The sequence below is a fragment of the Ictalurus punctatus genome, chromosome 12 (genome assembly GCF_001660625.3).
Source record: "Ictalurus punctatus breed USDA103 chromosome 12, Coco_2.0, whole genome shotgun sequence".
Lineage (NCBI taxonomy): Eukaryota > Metazoa > Chordata > Actinopteri > Siluriformes > Ictaluridae > Ictalurus > Ictalurus punctatus.
Window position 1 is genome coordinate 29,291,158 of NC_030427.2, and position 23,385 is coordinate 29,314,542.

Below are 23,385 nucleotides of genomic sequence, written 5' to 3' on the forward strand. Positions count from 1 at the left end.
ATTCGGTGCTCCTTACATTGTGCTGTGCAGAAATCACGAACTTTATTTAAAACATCTTTAGTTCAAATGAATTCAATAAATATGCCTATGATCATAAATAATGAAATGAGTAAATGCATGAATAAAAAATATGCACAAGTTACAAAATGTTAAATCATTTAATTAATAAATAACACAGAATTTATTATAATAAAATATTATATTATAAAATATATTTTAATTTCATAATGCCCTCTTCATGTCATATATTTTTTTCTATTTGAACAGACCTTGATCATATGGAATGTCATGACGAACATACTTTTAAAAGCCTTGAAATAACAGCAGCTACAAAAAACAATTAATATCTACATTTAGGATATAATTCCATAACAGGTTTATCCATGAAACTAGTCAATTAAACCAACGTTACATAATCAAATGGATGATGATGATGATGATGATGATGATGGTGATTTTAATTAATTTAAGATTTAAAATTGCATCCTGTTATTTTTGGGAGGATCGCAATATCCTTCTCATATGTCAGTAAGAAAAGATGCCTAAATGTTGGATGGTGGATTTCCCTGTTAACTTATTGGATTGCCTGTGTATTTAATAATATAAACCCCTATGCTGTGAGGTGCAGTGACAATTCACGATGTTTCTCTAGCTCAAGTTGTTGAAACAGTTGTGCTTCAGTATGCTGGATAGAATCAGGAGATTGTATTACGATGATGGTTGATGATACTTCGTCCATCACATGCGGCCTTGTTAATTGGAACATCGGGTTCATCGGTTTATTGAAGGTGGTGTGGAACGTGTAGAGGTGCTTCACGCCATGAGAGGACATGCTGTAAAAGGACAGAGTTCCTTCTCTGTAGTCCAGATACACTCCAAATCTCTTGGGACCAGGACTGGGGTCAGGATCTACAAATGTATATAGTGCTTTGACATGTATGTTTTCTTCATGGATCGCAGCATACTGGAAACTGTGGCAGACAAACTTCAAAGCTTTTAATCGGTTTTTAATTCAATACTGACAAAGCCAGACCATTGAACCTCCCAGTAAAACCTTCCGTCTGTCAGTTTTTCCCAGCAGTATGCCTCTTCCCATTGGACTCGTTCACTGGTCACTGACAGGTTGTACATATGTTCAGGCTCTGGATACCTAAGCACTCCTTTCCAGTCTTGAGAGCGTATCATGTTATTCCTGCAAGCGGTCAAACTGATGCCGAGCTCTTGGTAGTCTAGGGAGAAAATACATACACATTAACCCTTTGTTAGACTGAATAGGCTGGTGTATTTTTTAAATGGCGTATACATGCTATTGCAGTCTACATATATCAACATATAATGGTGGAGTCACTGATGGCTAGAATACTTGGTTGTCTGATTATTATACTTACATTGTGTTTATTTGTTTGTTCATTTGTTTTTTTCTTCAGAATAATAATTGTGTAACTTTATAGTTATCTGAAGGTTTGACATTATTGTTTTAGTAGCTTGGCTTGGCTTTTGATCTGAGAGAAGCAAATGCGCAATCGGTTCAATAGAATAACATTTACTGAACATAAATCAGCAAACACAAATTAATAGCAAGTAAAGCTTGCAGCCATGCGAGGAGAGAAAGAGAAACAAAGACCAATGCCTCTATATATACGCAGTCAGGACCATAAGTATTTGGACAGGGACACTGTCCACCGCCACAATAGATCTCTGTACACTGCCACAATAAATCTGAAATGAAGCAATCAAGATCTTATTGAAGATGTCAATGTTCAGCTGTAATTTCAGGGGTTTAATAAAAATACTGCATTAATTGTTTGGGAATTGCAGCCATTTGCCATTTTCACAGGCTCAAAAGTAATGGGACAATTGACTGATAAGCAGTTTCATGGCCAGGTGTGGCTTGTTTCCTCATTATTTCATGACAAATTAAGCAGATTAAAGATCTGAAGTTGATTCCAAGTGTTGAATTTGCATTTTGTGGCTGTTCATGGGAACTCTCAATATGCACTCCACATTGGTGTCGATGCAAGTGAAGGAGGCCATCATTAGGCTGAAAAAACAAATCAGACCTATCAGAGAGATAGCCGAAACTTTAGGAGTGGCCAAATCAACAATTTGGTACATTCTTAAAAAAGAAGGAATGCACTGGTGAGCTAAAGTGGATGATCGCAGAATTCTTTCCTTGTTGAAAAAAAAAAACCCTTCACAACATCTAGACAAGTCAAGAACATTCTGGAGGAGGTAGGCGCCATCACTGTTAAAGTCTACAAACACCTTCATGAATGTAAATACAGATGGTTTACCTCAAGATGCAAACTGGTAACTTTCAAGAACAGAAAGGCAGATTAGACTTTACTAAAAAACCTCTAAACAGTTCTGATGCAAGAGGAACTTGTATTAGAATGAGGGGAAGAGAAGAGAATGGAGAAGTAAAGGAAGAGCTCATGATCCAAATCATACCACATCATTTGTCAGATATGGCGGTGGAAGTGTTACAGCATGGGCATGTACGGCTCCCAGTGGAACTAGGTCACTGGTGTTTATTGATGATGTGACTGCTGATAAAAGTAGCAGGATGAGTTCTGAAGTGTATAGAGCTATACTTTCTGCTCAGATTCATTCAAATGCTGCAAAACTGATAGGATGTTGCTTCACAGTACAGATGGATAACGACCCAAAACATACCACAAAAGCAACCCAAGGGCTTCTTAAGGCAAAGAAATTAAATGTTCTTAAATGTCTGATGACCTCAACCTAGTTGAGTTGCTTCTTTTCGGACTGATTTATGCCCTGTACTTGAACTATCTTAAGTGTATGTTCATAGTTTCCACTTCATTCAGCAGGTAATGCTCAACCTGGGAGGTAAGCTGTCACCCAAAATTCAATCTTTGAAAAATCAGCTAACAGTGTAAAATGGGCCTCCCAATTGTTCTACTACTGTTCCACTAGCAAGTGGTTCATTTGTAATGTTGGAGTGCATCTTTTATGATTTTGGCACTGATTTTTGTGGTTTGATTCAATTGTTATTCACGTTTCAATTTTATAGAAATTTGAAATTTATTTTAACTATATATACAGTGGTACAATACTGATGTCTAGTGAACATTTCATGTGAAGAGCCTCATTGGAAATATATTTACTGAAACAAATATTGATGCATCCAATACTTATTTCCCTCACTGTGTGTGTGTGTGTGTGTGTGTGTGTATATATATATATATATATATATATATATATATATATATATATATATATATACATATATATATATATATATATAGACAGTATCTCACAAAAGTGAGTGCACCCCTCACATTTTTGTAAATATTTGATTATATCTTTTCATGTGACAACACTGAAGAAATGACACTTTGCTACAATGTAAAGTAGAGAGTGTACAGCTTGTGTAACAGTGTAAATTTGCTGACCGCTCAAAATAACTCAACACACAGCCATTAATGTCTAAACCACTGGCAACAAAAGTGAATACACCCCTAAGTGAAAATGTCCAAATTGGGCCCAGTTAGCCATTTTCCCTCCCCGGTGTCATGTGACTTGTTAGTGTTACAAGGTCTCAGGTGTGAATGGGGAGCAGGTGTGTTAAATTTGATGTCATCACTCTCACACTCCCTCATACTGGTCACTGGAAGTTCAACATGGCACCTCATGGCAAAGAACTCTCTGAGGATCTGAAAAAAAGAATTGTTGCTCTACATAAAGACGGCCTAGGCTATAAGAAGATTGCCAAGACCCTGACACTGAGCTGCAGCACGGTGGCCAAGACCATACAGCGGTTTAACAGGACAGGTTCCACTCAGAACAGGCCTCGCCATGGTCGACCAAAGAAGTTGAGTGCACGTGCTCATACGTCATATCCAGAGGTTGTCTTTGGGAAATAGACGTATGAGTGCTGCCAGCGTTGCTGCAGAAGTTGAAGGGGTGGGAGGTCAGCCTGTCAGTGCTCAGACCATACACCGCACACTGCATCAAACTGGTCTGCATGGCTGTCGTCCCAGAAGGAAGCCTCTTCTAAAGATGATGCACACGAAAGCCCGCAAACAGTTTGCTGAAGACAAACAGACTGAGGACATGGATTACTGGAACCATGTCCTGTGGTCTGATGAGACCAAGATAAACTTATTTGGCTCAGATGGTGTCAAGCGTGTGTGGCGGCAACCAGCTGAGGAGAACAAAGACAAGTGTGTCTTGCATACAGTCAAGCATGGTGGTGGGAGTGTCATGGTCTGGGGCTGCATGAGTGCTGCTGGCACTGGGGAGCTACAGTTCATTGAGGGAACCATGAATGCCAACATGTACTGTGACATACTGAAGCAGAGCATGATCCCCTCCCATCGGAGACTGAGCCGCAGGGCAGTATTCCAGCATGATAACGACCCCAAACACACTAAAGAAGCTGAGGGTGAAGGTGATGGACTGGTCAAGCATGTCTCCAGACCTAAACCCTATTGAGCATCTGTGTGGAATCCTCAAACGGAAGGTGGAGGAGCTCAAGGTCTCTAACATCCACCAGCTCCATGATGTCGTCATGGAGGAGTGGAAGTGGACTCCAGTGGAAACCTGTGAAGCTCTGGTGAACTCCATGCCCAAGAGGGTTAAGGCAGTGCTGGAAAATAATGGTGGCCACACAAAATATTGACACTTTGGGAAAAATTTGGACATTTTCACTTAGGGGTGTAGTCACTTTTGTTGCCAGTGGTTTAGACATTAATGGCTGTGTGTTGAGTTATTTTGAGGGGACAGTAAATTTACACTGTTACACAAGCTGTACACTCACTACTTTACACTGTAGAAAAGTGTCATTTCTTCAGTGTTGTCACATTAAAAGTTATAATAAAATATTTACAAAAATGTGAGGGGTGTACTCACTTTTGTGAGATACTGTATATATATATTTCAGCTACAGTGGTAAAAAGAGAAACTTGTAACGTTGCACTTTTAGAGTAACATGTTTACGGACAAGTTTCCTCACACTGATAGATCGGAAGACCACATCTTTAGGAAGTAAAATTTGGCAAATAATTTCAAATAATTTTCTTGCCTGTGTGTGTATTGTATTTTCAAATGAAAATATTTCAGTTTTTTACTTTTGGTGTTTGCTTGCTTTTTTTTTTTTTTTTTTTTAAAAGTAATTTAATGAATTTAAAGTTTACTTAATTTAACTTAAGAAACTAAGTTGAGTAATTGGACAGAGCAATTGATATTACAAATGATTTTGAGTTAAATCAACTTGGAATTTAGTGCATTGAACTGAAAAATAATTGTTGGAAGGGCTGGAATGTTTAAGTTAAGTTCATTTAAGTTATCGAGTAAACATTACTTAATTTTTTAAGACAACCACTTTCCTCAAAGTTTTAAGTACAGTCAACTTATCCGGGTTTACAGTGCGGAGCCTTTTATTGTCTGGCTTTCTATAGGAAGAGAAGGCGTGGCTGTCATAAACAAAGTACGCCCTTGCTCACAGTGGATAACTTTCAATATCGCTCAACGAATCCTGAGTGAACACCACTTAGTCCTACTCGGGATCACAAAGGTATTTTATATTGCATTTCAATTTATTCTGCTCAAGCTTTACTATTCTAATTTATTCTATTCTTATCTAGTCTAGTCTAATCTACTTCCCAAAGCCACCATTTAATTAGATCCTATCAGTGCCATATTCTCTTTTCTATTTGATTCCAGCAAGCCACTGCTGTTACTTAAAAGATTAAAAATTAAAATATTAAAGATTCAAAATGACATAATGAAATGATATTTTATTGTAAGAACATTTCGTCGTATTTTGAATCCACGTCTTCATATTGTAGCCTTTATTTTTCTGACTTTCTGTACAGAACCAAAGTGTCACTGCCATAACCCAAATTACCGCCTTGCTCTCTCACATTAACCCGGTCTTAACTTTCAGTGTCTCACGTTCAGGTTTTCTCGTCCACAGCGAATCTTCAGTCAACACCACTCAGTCCTGTTTGCTATCGCAACGGTAGAGTTTGAAATTTTGCAGAAATTGTATTATGCAGCAGACATTTTTTGTTATGTGTTTTTTTTAAATAGCTGGTGCATTATTGTATGTTACTATACATTTAACAACTTGTCCCTAAAACGTGGTTTTATTATACAGAGTAGAGAGATGAACAGCAGCCAGGTGGATACTCTGTTAGATCTTGTACCGCAGGAGGCGCTGATTTGTTTTTTTCGCTGCAAGAAGACAGAGATCTCCTATGGCATAGACGAACCATTTCTTTTCCTCAGCCAGATCCGAGACCACGGTCTGGTACCTGAGGATCTCTACCAGGCAAGAGAGCAAGAACAATGTCTATTTGTAGTTATATCATACACTTTCTTTCAAACTGTCAATCAAATTGATTGATGATTTATGACCCTCTGTGTTCCCCTGACTGACAGTTCTGTAGGCACACCTAATTTATTACCAGGGTGTGGGGGGTAACCCTATTAATCTCTACTTATGTAGATAATGGGTATGTGTTTCATGGTTTTGATGACCAGAAAACGCTTAGGACATGTTTTGTTGAAGAGTTTGATGTGCATCGTGCTTTTTACAGTTTTAATCCACACACTATGTATACATTTTTGTGGTATAAGTGAAAAGTTGTTTTTCTGAAAATACTTTTGTAGTATTGTTTTATTTTGAAGTGTAAAGATGGTTTAGGTGAGATACGTTTAGGTGAGTTACACAGAAAAAGTGCATCAGATGGTTAATATTGGTTATACGTGTGTTACTGTGTCGAGGAATTCGTTTCGCGTAACTACACTGTTAGAAAAAGCATGATGGTTGAATGTGAACAGAAATGAGCAGAATGTTGGCTTGTGAAATTATGGAACATTTGTTGATTACGTGTTTGGGAGAACAGCATGATTTGAATAACATTTTTATTGAAATAAAACCCAAAACAGTTAAACCACAGTCGATATGGCGAAGAAATGAAAAAATATTTGATTACATACCTTCTAAACATGACCCTTTAGGAAGTAAATGCTTACATGTTGTTGTTGTTGTGTGTGTGTGTGTGTGTGTGTGTGTGTGTGTGTGTGTGTGTGTGTGTGTGTGTGTGTGTGTGTGTGTTAGAGAGAGAGTGAGAGAGAGAGAGAGAGAGAGAGAGAGAGGAGGGAGGGTCATGTGTTTCCTGGGGTTTGTTGACCAGAATGCTTACAATGTGTTTATGTTAATTGAATTAAGGGACAAGTCGTTTCAATATTTTACGACCCCTACCAATATGTAAATTTGAGATCTCCCTGCTTAAATATCACAAACTCAGACAGGCATTTTCAGCAGTGTTAACATTAAATAGTGATGAACGCTAACTTACCCGTGTTCATTTGGTTTCCTTGCCTCAAAAACCACTACCTCCACCTGAGGCGAATTCAAACACACTGAGGAGGGGTGTGGGGGAGGGGTGCATTGATTCAACTGTCAGTGGAAATGACCCGGCTAATAACCCAACCCAACAGAACCAGATCCATAAACTACCCATGACTGAGAAAAATTAAATGACCCAAAAGGCTTAACCAAACGTTTGGGTATAAAAAAATAATCCAACATTTTGTAGAGTGTGAATATGGGTCTTTAGCCGTTTTTTGAAGATAGTGATGGATTCTGTTGTCCGGATTGAGGTTGGAAGTTCATTCCACCACTGAGGGATAGTGGTTTTTCTGTGGTTTTCATGAAGGAAATAATTTTTTAAGAAATGAATGAAGTGGGCGATGTAGGCTCACTTACTGTAGTAGTGTTTTTATTATTTTGTGTTATGTCATTTAAGTGAAAGGAAGTTAATGTTGCACATCAATAAATCAACATGTTGCCAGTCTCTCTCTCTCTCTGTCTTTCTCTGTCTGTCTCTCTGTAGAAGGTAATAAAGAGGAAAATTAAGAACACAAGGGAGAAAGGTGTGTATGAGATTTTGGACTGGGTGGAGAAGCAGGGAGAGCAGTGTATAAAGCAGTTTTGGAGGTGTGTGTCTCAGGATCACATCCTGCAGAAATATCCCTTTCTGCGCTCACTCCAAACCAGTTTAGGTCAGTCATTCCAGTTTTACTTCCCCTGTGTGTTCATTATTAAATTATATAAATTCATATGACTGTTATGGTTAAACTGGGCTTTTCACATACTTTAAAAAAAGTATTTCATGTTCAAGTATTGAAATATGTTTCAATTTCAATAGTTTTGAAATAAGTTTTTTGCTTTATTCTGAAATCATATCCTGAAGTACACAGTGTCTCTGGTTTAAGGATCTCTCAGGTTTAACGAAAAGCTACCCAATGCAAAGAAACTGACAGGAAATGAGGAAAAGAAGGCAGAGCAAAAGAAGCATGGAGCAAACAGAAAGAAAAGAGTTGATGAAACAGAAGAGAAGAATGCAGGACCTCGTTCTGTGTCCAGCTCCAGACAGAAGAGGCCCAAGTCCCGTAAGTCTATAACAAAGAGATAGAGACAGACACTGGGATAAATATTATTGGGTATAACCATTTGAGTGCTAAAGATTTTTCACTATATTGTCATTTTATAATTTCTTTTAACTGAAAATCATCAATTTAATGGCTAAGAGTTAGTCATTGGTACAGCACACTTTGCCAAAAAATGACTGTTTTTTGCAAAATGCAGTATGATTTTATATATATTTTCTAGATTTATTACACATAAAGTGAAATATTTCAAGCCTTTTTTTGTTTTAATATCGTTGATTATGCCTTACAGCTCATGGAAATAAAAAAAAATCCAGTATCTCGAAATATTAGAATAAAAGAACTTATAATACAGACATGTCGACCTGAGAAGATCTCTAATCAGCTGATTAACTGAAAACACCTGCAAAGGTTTCCTGAGCCTTTAATCTCTCAGTCTGGTTCAGTACACAACCACAATCACGGGGAAGATGAAAGTAAATGTTGCATTTCATTTGGAAATCAAGGTTCCAGAGTCTGGAGGAAGAGTGGACAGGAACAGAATCCAAGCTGCTTGAAGTCTAGTGTGGAGTTTCCACAGTCAGTGATGATTTGGGTTGCCATGTCATCTGCTGGTATTGGTCCACTGTGTTTTCTCAAGTCGAGAGTTGATGCAGTGTCTACCAGGAGATTTTAGAGAACTTCATGCTTCCATCTCCTGACGAGCTTTATGGAGATGCTGATTTCCTTTTCTAGCAGGACTCGAACCTGCCCACAGTGCCAAAACTTCTAGTAACTGGTTTGTGACCATGGTATTACTGTGATTGATTGTCCAGCCGACTCACCCGACCTGAATTCCCATAGAGAATCTACGAGAGACACGAGACCCAACAATACAGACGAGCTGAAGGCCTCTATCAAAGCAACCCAGGCTTCCAGAACACCTCAGCAGTGCCACAGGCTGATCGCCTCTGTAAGGATAAAGCACATAACAGCTTTATCTTCACTTTTCCTCCATCAGCCTTTCTTGCCTCTGCTTCATTTACTCTAAAGAAAAGCTAGCGCATGTGGGTTATCACGGAGCGTATACGGTGCCGGAGAGTCTAAATGAACACACTGGCAACCAGAGCGGTTCAAAGAGACATCTGATTTATTCATAAAATAACAGAGGCTTTTATAGGTACAAATAGCCGTGCATAGGCGTACTGCTGTGTGGAAATAATATGGCAGTCGAACTGTCTGGCCACATACATGAAAAACATCTTAGGCAATACAAGAATGTACAGCAGTTGTTGAACATATATGGTGTGGTTCACTTAACAGAAAAGAGGAAGTACCTATGGTGACATGTTAAACTGACACGTACACATCAGACAGATTCTGTAAAGTTCATGAGGCAGAAATTAAACTATAACCTAAACATACTTATACATATCTGAGGGAATAGAGAATAGAGAGTTTCCAACAACCTCCATGCGACACTGCATTAATACAGTAATTCCTGCAAAAGGGCACGACGGTTGGCGAGGCGGAGCTCGATCTAGGCGTGACGGTCAGGGAGGGGGAGCCCAGTGTAGGCGTCAAGGTCTGAAAGGGGGAGCCTGGTGTAGGCGTGATGGTCGAGGAGGGGGAGCTCGGTGTAGACGTGACAATAACAAATCCAAATCCATAAGAACACATCCAAAAGGGTAGTCAAAAACAAAGAAATACTTTCAGTAATGTCAGTATTGAGAGCACTAAAGCCTCTGGTATGCTTTGCTTTTTGACACGTATGCTAGTGTATGTGCACAGTCATATGCATAGCCTTTCAGAGTATACTCCATTTGACATGTACACGTACGCAGGTGGGTGACGCATGCGCATTACCACACCTTGCTCTACCACTCCTGGCCTACAGGAGTCAGTACAGAGCAGTAAAGCAGGTCTTTTGGTGTGAAGGAAGACAACAAAGAATAATCACAACACGAAGAACAATGCTTAAGCAATCTCTCGCCATGGTTAGCACCCATATATATATAGTCCTTATACTCTTTAAAGGATCATGAAACCTCCCTCTTTCAGCTCAAATCTACCTCTCAATGTTTTTGAAAAATGCTAATTAAATGGGCGTGGATGGCTGTGCGAAGAAGGCTGGGGGAGTGGGTGTGGCATGGAAAGGCAGGGGAGGAAGAGGGTTTGCGAGCCTACAGAACACTCGCAATAAAGATGGATACTGACGGGGCGGCTGTGGCTCAGGTAGTTGAGTGGGTTGTCCACTAATCCACTAAGGCGGTTCGATTCCCGCCCACATGCCGAAGTGTCCTTGGGCAAGACACTGAACCCCAAGTAGCTCCCGATGGCAAGTTAGCACCTTGCATGGCAGCTCTGCTACCATTGGTGTGTGAGTGTGTGTGTGAATGGATGAATGAGACACAGTGTAAAGCGCCTTGGATAAAAGCACTATATAAGTGCGCCATTTACCATTTACATAAAGTTTGCAGATGAGACACAGGACTTCTCTCCTCCAGAATCCCCAGAGCTAAATGGAGACACAGTAGATACCGGTGCAGGTCCTCTGCCCTATCTATTTGAACCATTAGCCCCTGGCGTGACTATGGAAGAAAACAAAACAAAACCGGTGGCAGCGCTGATGGGAGAAGTGTTGGAATGTTAGCTAGCTAATACGCTTGAGCATTTCATGAATAAAAGGTGAAGGCTCTTCTACCGCATCATTGTATAGATGCAAACTACTTTCATGAGAAAGTCCGAAGTCCACCGTTCTCCAATTCTCATAGCTCTCCTGAGAAAACACACTCGAACTCTTACACCACTGAAACAAACACCTCCGATGCATTAGAATGCCGCTATAGGAAAGCACCATGTGCTGTCATGAATAATTAAGAGACAGCATCTTCTCATAGGATAAGAACACTCAGGCTCATGAATAATTATGAGACACCAACACGTCATCGAAGTACTATAGCACATTGCCACATCACTGCCTGTGTCCGAGATTTTTAACCATGAAGATGAAAATAGCGGAAGAGAGCTAAAAATTAACCAGTTTTCTCCTACAATTAAAATGAACAGATGCTAAGATCGTCTTTTATGATGTGTGACACGAACACCTCTGTTAAATCTCAGAAAATGTAGTTTCATGTTTCATGACACTTTAAGGCTAGAATTATACAAATGCCAGTCCTTTCTAACTTGCGCTCATTTCCGTCTCTTCCGTTCATTAATTTTTTTCTTCAGCTACTTTGAGAATCAACGGCCCTGGGTCACTGTTGCCACCTTGTCGAACAACTAAATAGTGCAAAAGAATCAAACGTTGTTACGCCCTCACTGGCAGATGGCACTGCAGCGCAGCTTCTGAGTGAACGCATGCATGAGACTTTTGATTCTCTCCTTGTTTAAGCATTGGTTCATGTTCGAGGGTGTGTCTTAACTTACTCCACGTGTCTGTATTTTAGTTTGAGTATGTTGATTATTTAAACCCCTCGTGTTGCTGTGCACTTCGCACAGTATTATTCGTAGAAGGTTACGTTTGTAGCTGAATACGGTACGCATGCTAAGTGGTCTTGTTAAAATGTCCTGTTTTGTTTCCTGCCTCGTATCCAGTGTTCATGTTTAAAGCCAGATTTGCCTAAAGTTTCTTTGTTTATTGCATGAAGTATTTGAATAAAGACTTTCATCTGCATCTGCTTCTGCAACACCTCCTGTTTTGTAACAGAATACTGCGCCCATCATGCGGAAACAGCAGGTCACCATGAGCGCAGCCAAAGCGGCCAAATTTGAGGCGTGGCGTCGCTCGTTCTGGGAACAGAGCAAACTGCTCAACGAGGAAAGTGCTCAGCTCCAATGCCTTCTAAAGCCACTGCAGCTAGCCGGGCCATGTGCTACGTCTCAGCCCACGCAATTTCCCCCACCCCCGCCGCTGGGGAGTTACACAGCGCCATACAGCCAGCAGAGCTACCCGAACACCTGGGGCTTCCCACTGCAGGGGAATTACCCAACGCCATACAACCAGCAGAGCTACCCGAATTCCTGGGGCTTCCCACTGCAGGAGAATTGCACAACGTCATTCAGCCAGCAGAACTGGTCGATCTCCTGGGGCCTCCCACTGCAGGGGAATCACACCACACTGCCCAGTCCAGAACTGAAGGCTGGCCTAGAACCTTTTTTGGGGGGGGTTACCGCAACCTCAGAGCTCCAGCTTGAGACCTACGGGGAGGTCTCAGCTGTGGAGCTCCAGCCCGAGGTTAACATGGCAACCTCGGAGCTCCAGCCAGAGACCTGCGGGGAAGTTTCATCTTTCGAGGAAACTATCCCACTTCCCTATCCTGCTGAGGAGGCTTTCCCGCTGCCCTGTCCAGCTGAGGAAGCCGTCCTGCTGTCCAGCCCAGCTGAGGAAGCTGTCCCGCTGTCCAGCCCAGCTGAGGAGGCTGTCCTGCTGCCCTGTCCAGCCGCGGAAAATGTCCAGCGTTCCAGTCCTGCTGGGGGCGTTGTCCAGCATTCCAGTCCTGCTGGGGGAGTCGTCCAGCGTTCCAGCCCCGTGGGGGTGGTGCTCCGCTTTTCTGCTGCCCGGCAAAGGCTGCCCTGTTTCCCGATACAGCGAGAGAAAGATCACACAGGGGCCCCGGGCCGCCGTTGGAGGGGGGGTGGTCATTGGTGCTCCGGGAGAAGCGCCTTTGGAGGGGGGTGCTGTTACGCCCTCGCCGGCAGATGGCACTGCGGCGCGGCTTCTGAATGTACGTGTGCATGAGACTTTTGTGTATGGACAGTCGCCGTTGCTTGTTTTGATTCTCTCCTTGTTTAAACATTGGTTCATGTTCAAGGATGTGTCTTAATTTACTCCAGTTGTCTGTATTTTGGTTTGAGTATGTTGATTATTTAAACCCCTCGTGTTGCTGTGCACTTCGCGCAGTATTATTCGTAGAAGGTTACGTTAGTAGCTGAATACGCTACGCATGCTAAGCGGTCTTGTTAAAGTGTCCTGCTCTGTTTTCTGCCTCGTATCCAGTGTTCATGTTTAAAGCCAGATTTGCCTAGACCGCGTGTCCTTGTTTATTGCTTGAAGTATTTGAATAAAGACTTTGATCTGCATCTGCTTCTGCAACACCTCCTGTTTCTTAAAAAACGTCCATGTGTGACCTGTGCGTATGAAGTACGTGCAGTTAGAAAAATCGGGCGGTGCGTGCACTCTGCTAATGATGCATACTGTATGCTGTTCCTACGTGTGAAAAATGAAGTATACTTTGGGTTTAACATTAAGAAGAAGAAAAGTATTAAGAAGGAGAAAAAATATCTGAAATAAGGGAAATAAAGACAAGACAAACTAAGAATTAAAACAAAAACAGCAGGGAGCTCCAAACTGAGGCAGCCATCCGCGAAGCCATCTTGGAGGGTTTTTCATCACAGTATTTTCTGTTTAAATTTATTGGCTAAAATGTATGTTAAATAAATGCAGTCCAATGGTCATCCTCTAAATTATTTTTTTTGTTATTACTGTCACTGTTCAGAAACGTTATTTTCTTGTTTTGGATATAAATATGATGTTGAACACATAAATTCCCTTTAGTCTTGTGTTGATCCACTGCTCTCTGCTATAGAGTCACACTCCAGTGTAGAGGGATCCAGTAAAGACCTGGAGGATTACAGAGAAGACAGCAACTGGGAACAAGAAAAGGAAGAAAGCAGTGAGAAAGTGGAAATGTCACATTTTGAGCCTGCTCTTTTACCAGTTAGCTGTGGTTCTGTCAGTGGGGATTTATATAAAAGCAGATTTGCAGGTAGGTGATCAGAGCAAAGATAAATGGGCTAGCAGTCTTTTATGCAAAGCAGTGGTTTTGGGAAACAGTGCACATTATAGCAATGCAGGATATAATTGCAGTAAGTGGACAGTATGACTACAATGATGTAGTATGTGACCGTACAATAATTGTGCACGTTATGGCATGTACAATATAAGTGCGCAATAGAACAGTGCCAAAAAATAAGCTAATGATTAGAGCGAGTTATTATTTTTTAAACGTGTGTGTTTGTGTATAGCGGGGTCACGCAGTAAGAGCATCCGCACACATGAGCGCTGGTTCACTCCCGAGGAGTTTGTAAAGCAGGAGCTAACTCTGACAGACGGACACTGGGAGAAAGACATACTGTGTCACGGCAAAACCCTTAACTACCTGGTGAAGGTAATGCAAGAGATTGATGATGTTACTAAAGAAACTACAATATATTAGATGAAGTACACTAGAACTACTGTCAGAGCTCTGCTTTTATTTATTTATTTTTTAGAAAATGAATCCACACCTTCTGATTTGAGAATTCAACATCACTGGGGTATAAAAGGTTAAGAGTAGTCAGAGAGAGATGCACAGAATCTTCAGGGAAGTAGGGCCTCATATATTCTCGCATATATGCTGTTTGCAGAACAAGGTCCTGGATGTCCATCCATGTTTGTGTGACTGTTTACTGTGCTGCCCTGATGAACCGGTGAGTCTAAAATCCCAGGACAACATCCTGATATCAGTAAATGACTAGTCTGCTGGGCCAGATTTCTTCAACCCGTTTTAACAGACATGGCACTATTAAGGTTTTTTCTAGTTATTATATCTTACTAAGAAGAGCTTACTGTATCACAGTGACCAAAGCTTTATATATATATATATATATATATATATATATATATATATATATATATATATATATATATATATATATATATATATATATATAACATAGATATTAGGAGTCCTGTAATGGCAGAAGTTACTGAGAACAGAGAATTAGAAAATAATGGCCCATGATGCAAAGTTTTATGTTTTAAAATTTGCTCTGGGTGAAATTGCATCACTTATTTTGTTATGTTTTTTTTCCCATTACGCAATTATATGAGAATAGTAATTCTCAATGTTATTTTATTCAGCTACCTTTGAAATCGGACTTGAACCTTGTGGTGGTGTAATAGGTATAATTATTGGACACGTGTTACCGAGTTTGAGTTGCATTTGACTGGTTTAACTAGATTAGCTTTATAAGGCTATAATAATTGATCATAATTATAAAGATTAAAGTTATTATAATAATTGCTGATTTGAAACATAAAATAAATCTAAAATGGAAAAAAAGTTTTTTTGATTTCAGCTAAGTTGTTTTTAACAGATCTCATTGCCGTAACATTTCCATAAATATTCGTAAGAAATCTTCTCACAGTGGTAACGACTAATGAAAAAAAAAAAAAAAACACCTTAAATTCCCAGTTCCTGGTTCTGTTCGTTTCACTCTGGTTAATTATTCATAGCACTTAATGAATATAAGAAGACAAACAAACTAGAACGGCTTGATAACGCAGAGAAACGAGTTGACTGAGCCTATACTTCGCATAGATTCTGGGTGAATGACTTGCGGAAGTACTAGCGGCAAGAGTGTGTGTGTGTGTGATTGATGCCAGGTGTGTCTGTACAGAACTCCAGGGATGGTGAGCGCATGCGTGCATGAGAAGTGAGAGTTGCATCTTGGGAATTTGAGTTCTGATCTGACTGAGCTGTGACAAGGTGTAGATTATTTTTTTAGGTAATTTTTGCTTTGTTCTGTGTGGTATGGGCTGAGGCGTAAAATGTAGATTAACTAACATAAATAAAATGTAAATGTACTGTATGACTCATTCATTGTCTTCATTTTCTGAACCAGCTACATCAGGATAAGGATGATGTGTGCTTCATTTGTAATGCTGAAGGACTTCTGGTGTGCTGTACAGAATGCCCACGAGCTTTCCACCATTGCTGCCACCTACCAGATCTACAGGACAAAACACTTGGGTGAGCAAAAGAAAAAACAGAGAGAGAGATAGAGAGAAACAGAGAGAGAGAGAGAGAGAGAGAGAGAGAGAGAGAGAGAGAGAGAAAGAGAGAGAGATGAAAGATTTCTGCACATTTTTGTTCACATTTATGTAACTAAATAACTGTGTGTACAGATGATATCAGAAGACACGTCTATAGAGAAATCCAACCAGAGTCTATTGTAACTTGAGAGAATGTAGGCAAATTAGATTACTTGTCGGGTATGACAAAACCATACCGTGAACATTAACCACTGAGTAGCACCACAATACAGTTTATTGCAAATTTATGGGTTAGTTAGTTAGTTTGTTTGTTTGTTTGTTTCTTTAATCTCTAGAATTTCCAAGAAATGCGAAATGGATTGGTATGAAATGTCCTGTATAACATCTTCTAAACACGATTATTTCTTACCACACCCTTGTGTCTACTGCAGTAGTAACTAACGAGTTTTAACAATCTGCTTCAATCTGTTCAAAAACTATATGGCCAAAAGTATCCGGACAGCTGACAATCACGCCCATATGTAGTCTTTCCAAACCATGGGCATTAATACAAAGTTGTCTCCACTCATCTGGGAAGGCTTTCCAGTACATTTGTAGCATGGCTTGTTCATTCACCCACAAGAGCATTAGTGAGGTCAAGCACTGATGTTGTCATTCTGGAACAGGTTTGGGTCTCTATGTTCAAGGGAAATTGTAACACTACAGCACACAAATGTGTACAAATGTGTGCTTCCAACTGTGTGGCATCAGTTTGGAGAAGAATCAGTCATTACTTCCTACAGAATACAGTATCTAGCTCGCTAACTGTCTTCAAATGTAACAACTCTCACCAATTTACACTTTGTTAATATACTGACAATATAATGATATTTATAGTAAGTTAATGTATTGACATGATACATAATTACATCATAACAGTGACTAAGGGGATATATTTCTGAGTGTAACTTTGGTTTTGTATTTTAATACAGAACAGAAGTACACAGACGAATGTGAACCATGGCACGTTTCTCTATCTTAACTTAATCTGAACTTGAAAACAACGTACATTTAATGTCTGTGCATTTCGAGCTGTCTAAAGCAGTGTCTATGCAGAGAGCATCTCCAGGCTAACACAGAGACCAAATCGTCACACATATACATAAATCATATAAATAAGCCACCAGAGCAGCATTAGGACAGTCTTAAACAGCACCTTCTCAAGTTGTCAAAGGTTAGCTTCATGGAGATTGAATTTCCCACTGGGTCAGTGCAATAAGTGGTGCAGCCTTGCTGTCACATCCGTGCATGCTCCGAAAGGAGTGATGCACTCTGAGGTGGTAGGCCTGATTCTTAGCCTGAACTTACGCTCATCTTTTTTGCATGATGCCAGCTCCTGTACAGAGCAGAATTAACCTGCGTTCACACTAGCAAGCAACAAAGGGACAGTCGACCATTCAATTTCAGTGTACACAATTTCAGCAACCACACCAACTGGCAGATTTGTATTTTTTTTTAAATTGCCGTCCATACAAGATTTCACAGAGTTTTTTTTGTGATTGTTGTGGCCAAAATTGTTGCGGTGGCATTTTTAAAACTTTGTGATGCAATTTGCAGAGTTTTTTGTGCTTTTTTACAGACAACTACCTGAATTGGCGAAATCGCCATTGCACAAAATTGTTTGGCACGGTCTTTCTTGGTAATGTTTGTTGCTAAATGAGACCTTTTTAGCTGTACTCATGTCCGACACATGTGAATCGAAGAGGGCTCTGTCTGAGTGCGTCAAGTCGCAGTGAGCCAGCGGCTACAACTCCCAGAAGGCAGCACAAACTACAAACATGGCCGACGAGGACTAAACTTCCCATACATGCACACGCTCGCATTCCCCCGAGTTCTGATCATGGACGCCTGCATCCAATCACACACACACACGTGCGCACACACACAGTATTAAGGTCAGGATTAGAGCCATGTTTTCTCACGAAGTAAATGCTCAGCAGTCTCGTTTCTGTTGTTGACCAAGCCGTTGTTGTTGTTTAGGATTAACCTGGTTTTCGAATTTAGTGCCTTGTTTCTTGACCACGATTCCCTGCCTAGCCTGTATTGTCTGTTGGCTGATCGTCTTATTACTGCCTGTCTTATGACTATGCCTTCTGCCATGTCCTCTCATTTGGAGCCATTCCTGCCTGCGCTTGCTTCCGTCTCAGGTACCGTACGTAAAAGTACGCATCGTGATGCTGTCACATGACATGTCTTGGCCCAAATCTGCAGTAAATATATGCAAATTAGGTGGGATGCACTAAAGCAACAAATGTGGCTCAGTTCCTCAAATGATTCCCATTTACTGTTTAATGTGCTAAATTGGAAGAAAACCTTATAAACGTAGCTTATCTTGTCATACAGTATACACCGTCTCATTAAATGTGCATAGAGACACTACAAAGAAGAAAGTAGGAGAGAGTAGCATTAGTTTCTCTGAGACAAATACGGTCACAAGATACAGACCACAAGCACCACAAGCTGTCCTTTATAAACACCTTGCAGGTGTTATGTGATACATGCAGTATATCGTTATATGTACAACCAGTCTATATTATATATTGTCTATTTCCAATTCCTCGTAAAGGCATACCATCATACTTATATACTGTCCTATTCCTAGTGCTGATTAGGTTTATGTGTGTCAGGGGTGACTGGATGTGCACATTCTGTGTGTTAAAGACCAAAGAAAGACTGTGGACTCCCATGAGCAGGGAAGATGCTTTGACCAGCCCTGTTTTGGGAAACATCATGGTACACGGACACACATTCACACGCATGCACATGTATACACACAGATGGCACACAGGGCTCTGGTTTTGATTATTTGCATTTTTTCCCTTCATCAGCGCTGTGAGTATTTGCTGTTGCGTTTGTATATGGAGGACGCATGGCGTGCGGTTACTGATGACACTACAACAACAGTAAGAATTTCTTAATAAGTACATATTTGCATTTCAACACACTTTCTATGAACAACGACACTGTGCTTATTGACACTGTGCTTATTATACTAACATTTGAAAATGGCGGTGAGGAAAAACTCCCTAAGATGATACGAGGAAGAAACCTTGAGAGGAACCAGACTCAGAAGGGAACCCGTCCTCATCTGGGTCACAACGGATAGAGTGAAAGTAAAAGAAAGTTCATTATGGTTTTATATGAAGTCTGTTTGTTGAACTAGTCCACTGTTCACTAAAGGAGACCTGAGTGTAAAACTGCACGTGGTAATTGCAGTCCCAAGGCTATCGCAGCAACCGTAGTCCCAGCAACCACAGTGAGAACGTCCATGTGGAATTGAGGTCCAAAACCATTTCATGGTACTTCAAGCGGTACCGTCCTCAGCAATCTCCATATTGTAGCCTCCAGTTCTGGATGGATCAGGGAGGTCCAGAGAGCAGAAAGGGTCAGGATCACTGGCATCTCCATAATATCCTGAGTCACTCGCCAGATGATCAGCATGAATTTAATCTCCTATGTTTCTAATAATGACTCACCATTGGTATCTATCCTGCTTTGAAGATATAAGTAATATAAATATTTATCCCCAGCACAAATCAAATACAATTCTAAGACATTGATTATTTCAGTTGTATTTGATAAGCTTTGGAAGAGGATTGTAATGGTATAATCATTTCATTGTAGGATAACTGTCTAACCCAATATAACTCAAGTGCATTATTTATAGGCTATGTGTTTTTTAGTTATTGAAGTTTTTAAATGATCAGTCAAACTGGTCATTAACAGACCACTACACTAGCTCCTGATTTTACCTCAGTATTACATCCACGTCACATCTGATTTTCTCACACTATAAAAAAAAATGTCATGACAGTCTGGATATTACTTCACCCGACCTTTGCTAAACCTTGCCCTTGTGCAGGAGGAGAGATACACCAGTGTGATCTGCAGGCCCATCTGGTTGGACAAAGTGAAGCGCAAACTACAGGATAACGAGTATATAACAGTGAGAGAGCTTGTGCATGACATCATGCTCATCTTCAACATCTGCCAAACTTTTAACAGGGTGAGATGCAAACACAGATTAAATATACATTTCAATTTCTATTTATCTGTTTAGTTTAATGTGTCTTAATGAAGACAAATTCCTCATATGTGCACATTAATAAAGCAAGTGTGTAAAAAAAATCTATTATTGCCATGTAATCATCATGTAATCTCTTCAATATTTATTGCAATAAATTGTGTGTGTTTGCAGGATAATAAGTCTGGCAAGATGGGAACCATAATGGAAAAGGTGTTTGAGAAGGAGTTTGACACGGTCTTTAAAATCCAGTAGCATTTCTACATCTTACTGAAAAGTTTGTGAACCAAAGACAAATATTGATGCTAATTTTTGCATTGCCAGAATCTTGTTGTTAATTTATAAGTCATAAAATAGATAGCATCTGAATATTCGAGTTAACTTGTCATCTTCTATAATCATAATTGTTTATCATTGTTTTAGGATACAGGACTTTTAGTGAGTCAGAGCCCTATCATTATGGAACACTTAATATTAAAGAGTGAACAGTAAAATCCAGGCAAAAAATGTATATTTTATTATAATCTATCTATGAATATACAGCGTTATGAGCACTTATTATTATTATTCCACACATAATTCCTCATTTATTGTATCTTAATAACTTTCATTATTTATTCTTGCATGTCAAGTTTTATATACACTATATGACCAAAAGTCCGCACCTGACCATCACACCCATACGTGCTTGTTGAATGTCCCATTCCAGATTCATTCCCCCTTTGCTGTATGAATAAGCTCCACTCTTCTGTGAAGGCTTTCCACTAGATTTGCACTTAGACTAAAGACCAGATTGCACTTAGACTAAATGTACAGCATACAAAGACATTCTATACAACTTTGTGGTAACAGTTTGGAGAAGAACCACATATGGTGTGATAGTCAGGTGTCCACATAAGTTTTTGCCATATATTTATATTATAATATATTTTTATTTTCTTTTATTGCAAGTACATTTCTTTGTATAATGATTTATAGCATGTCTTTTACAATATAGTAAAACACTGTGCGATCGAATCTGTTTTAAAATGGCATATGATAATTCTTAAAAATATTTACTTTAATAATGTAGAACTTTAAAAGACAACCTAAAGACAACCAGGTCCAACTTGTTTCTTTGTTGTTGTTTTGTGTGTGTGTGTGTGTGTGTGTGTGTGTGTGTGTGTGTGTGTGTGTGTGTGTGTGTGTGTGTGTGTGTGTGTGTGTGTGTTTGCTCGTATTTTTGATTCACTTGTCTGATGGACGTCACTGTGATAGCTGAAGGCAGGATAAAAATAATTAATAAAGTCAGTACTGAACTACCAAATATGGTGTTCCTAAATATGAAAAAAATATGTCATGCCACAGAATTAGTTTGTATTTATGTTTCTCATTGTTTGTTAAACTCAAACACTTAAAATTTGTTATTTAAGGATAATGATGTTAAAACTTGATAATTCAAGTTTGCTAGCTTAGCCAACGGTGTGGTGTGCTGTTTTGTATCTTTCAGCTTAAAAAAGTTTAAAAGTTTTCTAATTAACATTTTTATTTCATCTCCTCAAGTACAAACAAGCTTACATAGCTTTATGTTTTTTAAAAGAATTAAAGAAAAAACAGATCTTTATAGTTTTAACTGCTTTTTGTTTTAACGAAGGCCGAACTGAATCAATGTAATGTCTCATGTCCATTTTAAAAGAATTATAACGTGGCACCTTGTATAAAAAAATGTATTTAAATATGTGGAATTTAACAATTATTACTTTGTTTCGCAGTGACACGGTTAGCTAACATAGTCAGTTCATAGTTCAGGGTGTCGCTTGCTCGTAATTTTTTCATATCAACATGGTGCTCATGTACATTTGTACTTTTAAACAAGTTAAACTGAATATACTAGTATTTGCTTCAGATCAATTAATGTACAGACATATTAGCTTATTAAATATATAAGATTGACCATACAGTTCACTGTTTGAGAAGGTAAATACATTACTCATATCACTAACATGGCTTGTCTGTTGCTAACAAAAGAGAAACATCGAGACGTTTTTTCCCCACATTGTAGCTTGAATGCACAGAGATAAAAAAAAAAAAAGAAGTCAAAAGCACATCTGTCAGTCATACTGGATAATGGTGCCTGCTAAATGCTGTAAACATGAATAGCTGACTAGATAATTGTTCTAATGTGCAGGTGTACAGGTGATCCTAAATAAAGGTCAGTAATTATTATAGTATTATTATAGCATATGCGTGAAGTAGGCATATGAAGCAAGCACTGTTGGTAAAATGGAGGGGTGCACTTCCAAGATCTGCAAGAGAATTAATCACCAGTGAGCCTTCAGTGTGTGAATGAAATCACTGTAAGTAATTAATTGCTTCATTTGAAACTAATAAAAACAAATAAAGGGCACACGGTTTTAGTTTTTACAGGCTTAGTGATTAGCACATGCGCCTCATACCTCCAGTGTTAGGGGTTCGATTCCTGCCATGGCCCTGTGTGTGTGGAGTTTGCATGTTCTGTGTGTGTGGAGGGGTTTCCTCCGGGTACTCTGGTTTCCTCCCCCAGTCCAAAGATATACATGGTAGGCTGATTGGCACGTCCAAAGTGTCCATAGTGTATGAATGGGGGTGTGAGTGTGTATGTGATTGTGCCCAGCGATAGATTGGATACTATGCAAGCTCTATGAATTATTAGGGATTAAATCGATTCACACTAGTGTTTACCATCCACAAACAGATAGCCTGTTGGAACGGTTTAATCAGACACTGAAAAATATGACTCGTAAGTTTGTTCACAATGATGCGTGGAATTGGGATAAGTAGGTCGAACCTTTGTTATTTGCATTATGAGAGGTCCTGAAAGCCTCCACAGGGTTTTCCCCATTCCAGTTATTGTACAGGTGCAAGCCTCATGGCATCTTATATGTCATTAAAGAAGAGAACTCATCCAATGTGTTTTGGTCTCTACCCAGTCACACAGAACTCATAGAACACCACATCAGACTCCGCCAGGTGTGGTTGTTTCGCAGCTACTCATACCAGTTACCTGAACACAAGAAAAATGTAGTTTGGGACTTACTCAAGGCTATGCTTGACATCTGGGTAATCAAGGAGTCCC

General features: G+C 39.6%; 1 protein-coding gene across 1 annotated transcript; it reads left to right on the forward strand.

The window, feature by feature from the left end:
• The first annotated feature begins 12,133 nt into the window (after positions 1-12,133).
• Positions 12,134-21,648, forward strand: LOC108272830 (nuclear body protein SP140). The gene is made up of 10 exons (XM_047158897.2): positions 12,134-12,550; positions 12,852-13,136; positions 13,967-14,177; positions 14,437-14,579; positions 14,818-14,880; positions 16,078-16,205; positions 18,895-19,000; positions 19,096-19,170; positions 20,130-20,273; positions 20,466-21,648. The coding sequence occupies exons 1-10, from the start codon at positions 12,134-12,136 to the stop codon at positions 20,544-20,546; spliced, it is 1,653 nt and encodes a 550-aa protein (XP_047014853.2). The 3' UTR covers positions 20,547-21,648.
• Positions 21,649-23,385: the final 1,737 nt, after the last annotated feature.

Excerpts from the sequence above, each read along its gene's own strand:
- LOC108272830 (XM_047158897.2), top strand. The coding sequence starts at position 12,134 with ATGCGGAAACAGCAGGTCACCATGAGCGCAGCCAAAGCGGCCAAATTT. Across the intron at positions 14,178-14,436 it reads ATATAAAAGCAGATTTGCAG|CGGGGTCACGCAGTAAGAGC; the intron begins GTAGGTGATCAG and ends GTTTGTGTATAG. Across the intron at positions 14,580-14,817 it reads CCCTTAACTACCTGGTGAAG|AACAAGGTCCTGGATGTCCA; the intron begins GTAATGCAAGAG and ends TGCTGTTTGCAG.